The 5,724-nt window shown below is 52.9% G+C and overlaps 1 protein-coding gene across 1 annotated transcript; it reads left to right on the top strand.

Annotated features, from left to right (window-relative positions):
• The first annotated feature begins 623 nt into the window (after window positions 1–623).
• LOC121700694 lies at window positions 624–5,514 on the top strand. The gene is made up of 7 exons (XM_042083832.1): window positions 624–682; window positions 1,066–1,212; window positions 1,455–2,307; window positions 2,352–2,535; window positions 2,599–4,606; window positions 5,065–5,104; window positions 5,173–5,514. Exons 1-7 carry the CDS (start codon window positions 624–626, stop codon window positions 5,512–5,514), a joined length of 3,633 nt encoding a protein of 1,210 aa, XP_041939766.1.
• The last annotated feature ends 210 nt before the right edge of the window (window positions 5,515–5,724 follow it).

A 5,724-nucleotide genomic window follows, 5' to 3' on the forward strand; every position in this document is an offset into this window, starting at 1 on the left:
GGAACAGTGGTCATGAATGGTGCAAAAAATAGCCCCATTGTTGTGTGGGACGGATGGGAGCTTCTCTTACTGAGGTTGTTTTTCTCCCTTAAGTACCTGCTGGCCCTTCTCTTTATGGGGCATTCTATAGCATTCTATACATCTATATATGCATTCTATGGCATTCTATACATCTGCCTCCATACTTGGAGCTAAAATGGAATTTTTAAATCAGGATGAAGTATATCAGGAGAAAAGGCACTGGTTAACTACTCTCTCCTTTGAGCAGTCTGTGCATATGTCAAACGGGCCAGTACTGTAAACGTTTTTGTCAGTATTTTATCTTGTGTGTTGGCACCTTGATTGCAGTGAACCACCGTGATATGGGCTTTGTGTAATTCCTAAGCTATTGTGATTGCTGTGATGGTTAAGCACGTACGATTTGTTTACACTGATATTGCGAATGCAGCGATTTTGACATGATTCACGTGTGTTTGTTTACACTGGGGTTGGGAAGCTTATTAAGGGTGGGCGGGCTGACAATTGACTACTACAGATGGCGCCCATGAACTGAACTATCACCCCACCCCCTACTCATCCAAAGCACGGGACCCAGGTCTGATAAAAGACACCCGAGACTTACCATGAGGGCGCTGCCCAGACGCAGGTGCTCGTCTCCCCTGCTGGTGTTCCACTGTCGCCGGTGCTTCGGATCCCTCCTCGCTGGATAGACATCCTCTGCTGGTTTCCTCGGCCCGATCGGATTGATACCACCCACGCAAGTATCCTCGTTAAGGGACGTTCTTTTGCTACTAGCCTTGTATCCATTGGTCTTCTGTTGTTGTGGAGCCACCTCGCTGAGGGTCTGTTATTTTCCTTTAGCCACGAGCCACGACGTGACACGCCGGACGATCACGGGACTCCCAGCCACTCGAGGGAGAATTGGACACCATAACGGCCTGCCAAACCACGTCAGGCAGGAAAGTAGTTTTCTTCCCTCTCTCTATGCATTGGACCTGAAGTGCCCGCTCTATTGCTACTGACCGTGCTGCCGCTAATCTGTGTCTCCCGCTGGTTGTTTTGAAGGCACGCGCCACGGAAGACTCATTTCCGGGATTCCCCTCTCGTTGCTGTAGCCATCCGACGCGTCACGCAGGCCGCGCCCCCCGTGCCTTCAGGGATACCCCCAAGAGTGACACGCCGTCTTCCTGGAGGAAAGACGGAGAAAAGACTGTACTGGAGAACTATACTAGAATCCTGGAGAAAAGACTGTACTGGAGAACTATACTAGACTTGTGAACTGTTTTTACACTGATTTACATTTAAGAACATTAAGCAGCATTTTATTTGTGACCTTTGGCTATTTTAGGAGAATATAAATAAAAGCTTGTATTTTTAAAGATCTTCTGATTGATTCGTGCCTCCTGGGATTTTAAACATGGAGCGTGTTTCTGACACCTCTTTTCTTGGCGTAGTCGGCAGGATCCCAGCGGCACGAATCAACAGAATGAGGGAGTAGGGGTAAATGCTACAAGTGGGATTCCTCCGGTGTCACCATTAATTATGCCATGGTTCCTCAGTGCGCCCTGGGTTCCGAAGTTTGCTGGGGAGCGGCAGAAGTTTGGGGAATGGCAGACCCAGACGAGAGCCATGCTACGTGCCCAACCCCTGAATGCCCAACAGCAAGTTGACTTTGTCTTCAGCACACTAGACGGGGACGCCAGACGGGAAGCAGCCCTGCTGTCAGACGCAGATCGTCGTAACGGGGAGCGAGTCATCACAGCCCTGGAAAAAATATTTGGAGATACAGCCTCCAATGCCCAGCGACGCGGTGAGTTCTATAAATGCCGACAAGCTGCAGATGAGCGCACCAGTTCGTTTAGCCTTCGACTGCGGGAGTGCTACGCTAAGTGGCGTGCTGTTGATGGAGAGGCACACATGGATGAAGATGCTCTCCTCCGAGACCAGTTCATTCTCGGCCTCCGGGCTGGGTCTGTGAGACAAGAATTGCAGCGGCTGCTGCGAAGAGACGAGCAGCTAACCTTTCCAGCTGCCCAACGGGAGGCTCGGGCATTAGAAAGAGAGCTGGATGGGCCCTCCATTGAAACGCAAGTCCATGCTGTGCGGAACCAGGGTGGGCCTTCCCCGGCCAGGAGTGAGCGGCAGTCAGACCTGGAAGAACTTAGAGAAAGTTTGAGAACCGAACTCCGAAGTGAGCTGACAGCCCAACTGAAGACCCTCAGTAGCCAAATAGTGGAGGAACTGAGAAGCCAGACACCGTACGGACCGACCACAGTAACTCCATCAGCTACCCCCAGGGTGCACCACGTACCGTTGACTGGACGAAGCGAGCACCCACCCCAACCCACTAGGCAGTACCAATGGGACGTGCAGGGCCGCCCTGTTTGCCGAGATTGTGGCGCAGTAGGCCATGTTCAACGGTTTTGCCCCAGACGACGTCAACATCAGGGTTTTTAGCTACCCCCGTCACGGGGGAAAGAGTGACGGGGGTGAATGAGACAAACGATGGCCCATCGTCCAAACCTACTTTAATAGGTACGTGCCCGGGGGTGGAGGTAGAGGTTAATGGAAAATTAATTCAATGTCTCTTGGATACAGGTTCTCAGGTTACCCTCTTCAGTGAGAGCCTCTTCAAGAATCAGCTCCAAGACTCTGTCCTCAACACTGTCGACAAACCTGGCTGGCTGACACTGAAGGCTGCCAACGGGCTCCAGATCCCATATATCGGCTATGCCATTCTAGATTTTAAGGTAGGTGGAATACGTATTCCAAATAAAGGGGTTATCATCGTAAATGACCAGTGTTTGGGTAGCGACAGGGCAGTCCTAGGGATGAATGTCATCACTGAGTGCTGGCGAGAAGTGATGCAGGGGATTCACCCCGGGGTGGTGGCCTTCCAGGCTACAGTCGCTCCAGCAGCAGGCACACTCTGGAAGAAGGCTTTTGCAGTATGTAGACAAGTCCAACAGAAGGGACCAACTGCCTTGGGGAGGGGGGTCGCCAAACTAACTAGGCAGTCTCCTGTTGTTATTCCCCCACGAACAGAGATGATTCTGTGGTGTCAAGTAAGTGACACCATCCCTAGGACTAATTGTGCTGTGCTGATAGAACCACTGACGGAGGAGGAGGCTGGCTGGAGGGCAGCCCACACGCTTGCGGAAGTCCATGCTGGGCAGGTTCCCTTGAGGTTTTGCAACCCCAACCCTTTCCCAGTGGAGGTCCCCCAACGCCGCTCGCTGGCCACCGTAACCCAAATTTTGCCAGAGGACATTGCCGGACACAAAGATCTCGTGCTGACTCCTGGCCCCTCGGGAGAAGTGGAAGTCGGTGTCAGCACCATACTCACCAACCCCTCTGCTCTGCCATCGGTACTGGGAGAACAAGGAGTGGAGTTGGACCATGAGCAACGCCAGCGTCTCCACCAACTCCTATCGAAATGGCAGCCAATCTTTGCACAACATGACGAAGACTTTGGCCGTACTGATGCTGTGAAGCATCAGATTCCTACAGGAACGGCACCCCCTAGCCGGGAACGCTATCGACCGGTGCCACCAACACTGTATCCAGAGCTGAAGAGCTTGCTGAAAAATATGCTGGAAGGAGGAGTCATCAGGGAAAGTTCCAGTCCGTGGGCGGCTCCCATTGTACTGATTAAGAAGAAATGCGGATCGTGGCGCTTCTGCGTAGACTTCCGGAAGTTGAACTCGGTGACTCATAAAGATGCATATCCACTCCCCCGGATTGAGGAGTCGCTGACCAGTCTAAAGGGTGCCCAGTGGTACTCCACCCTAGACTTGGCCAGTGGCTATTGGCAGGTAGAGGTGGACGAGCGTGACCGGGAGAAGACGGCGTTTACCACCCCCCTAGGTCTTTTTGAGTTTGAGCGTATGCCGTTTGGCCTTTGCAACGCCCCTGCTACGTTCCAACGGCTTATGCAGCGCTGCCTGGGGGAGTTTTTAAATGAATCTCTTTTAATTTATCTGGACGACGTGATTATTTATTCGTCCAGTTTTGACCAGCATCTTCAAGACCTGGACAGAGTCTTCCAGCGACTACAAGACCACGGACTCAAGCTGCAGCCCCGGAAGTGCAGACTATTTCAGAAACGTGTCTCGTACCTGGGTCATATTGTAAGTGCGGAAGGAGTGGCCACCGACCCAGAGAAGACGGCTGTTGTCCAGGCATGGTTAGCACCGCAGAATGTTCGCCAGGTTCGTTCATTTCTGGGTCTGGTGGGGTATTACCGCCGTTATATTCCTGGGTTTGCCAAGATCGCTGCCCCCCTCCATGGCCTGTTGCATGGCACCACGACCACCTTTAAGACGGCTCCAATCCAGTGGACAGCAGAATGTGACCGGGCATTCCGAAGGTTGAAGGAAGCCCTGGTGAGCCCACCCATCTTAGCCTATGCCGACTTTACTAAGCCATTCCGGCTGTACACCGATGCAAGTCTGGAGGGTCTAGGGGCGGTACTGGCTCAAATCCAGGACGGCACAGAGAGAGTAATCGCTTACGCCAGTCGAAGCCTTCACTTCCGACCTTTTCAGACAGCTGTGTCTCCTCTATGGCTGCCGAACAAAGCGCACCACGGCATACCATCCACAAGGTAATGGCGCCTGTGAAAGATTTAATCAGACCCTTTTGAAGCTACTTGGTACCTTGACCGAAGAGACGCAGGCCCAGTGGCCATGTAGACTGCCTGCCTTGGTACAGGCCTACAATAATACCCCCCACAGCACCACTGGCTTTACACCCTACTTCACAGTCTTTGGAAGACATGCACGGATCCCCATAGACTGGATCCACGAAGCTGGCCCTTCGACACAGCGGCAAACCCTCAATGGGTGGGTACATTTCCAACACCAAGTGCTTACTCAAGCATGGAGGGCCGTACAACAGCACACCAAGCAAAGGCAACAGGCAGACAAGGACCGCCGAGATCGAAGGGCCAAGGCAATAGAACTACAAGTGGGAGAACGGGTCCTCCTCCGGCACTTCCGCCGCCGAGCCTACGGGAAGCTGACCCCAAGATGGCGACCGACTCCCTTCGTGGTGGTGTCCCAGCTGCGACCAGGCCAGCCTGTGTACCTCATACGTCCGGAAGGTGAGGAAGGTCCTGTTCGTACAGCACATAGGAATAACCTACGTGTGTGTCCCCTGTCCTTCCCACAGGAACCAAAAGAAGGCCAGATTCCTTCTGAATTAAGTTCGGCCCAGCACCACTACAGGCTGGAAGCTCCGAGGTACAGACCCTTGGTGTTCTGGAGGACCCAGCTTCCCACGGGGACAGAAAGGACAATACCAGACCCCTCGACCCAAGCAGAGGCCCCCCGGCCAGCTGACATGACGACCAGCTCCAACCAAGCCGATGGTCTGGGAGACCACCTAGGGACTGTCACGCCACTACAACAGGGGCACCAAGAAGACTCATACCTCCCTGACCAGGCAGAAGCCCAGGAAATACGTCGCTCTCAGCGAAGCACACAGGGCACCAGGCCACTGAGGTACCAGTAGGTGACGTAGTCGGGACGACTACTGTTAAAGTGGGGGGGTAAATGTCAAACGGGCCAGTACTGTAAACGTTTTTGTCAGTATTTTATCTTGTGTGTTGGCACCTTGATTGCAGTGAACCACCGTGATATGGGCTTTGTGTAATTCCTAAGCTATTGTGATTGCTGTGATGGTTAAGCACGTACGATTTGTTTACACTGATATTGCGAATGC

This window comes from Alosa sapidissima, chromosome 24 (genome assembly GCF_018492685.1).
Source record: "Alosa sapidissima isolate fAloSap1 chromosome 24, fAloSap1.pri, whole genome shotgun sequence".
NCBI lineage: Eukaryota > Metazoa > Chordata > Actinopteri > Clupeiformes > Clupeidae > Alosa > Alosa sapidissima.

Coding starts and splice junctions, on each gene's coding strand:
- LOC121700694 (XM_042083832.1), top strand. CDS start 624: ATGAGGGCGCTGCCCAGACGCAGGTGCTCGTCTCCCCTGCTGGTGTTC. Junction 2,536..2,598: donor GTCCAAACCTACTTTAATAG/GTACGTGCCCGG, acceptor TCTTGGATACAG/GTTCTCAGGTTACCCTCTTC. Junction 4,607..5,064: donor CACGGCATACCATCCACAAG/GTAATGGCGCCT, acceptor GTGGTGTCCCAG/CTGCGACCAGGCCAGCCTGT.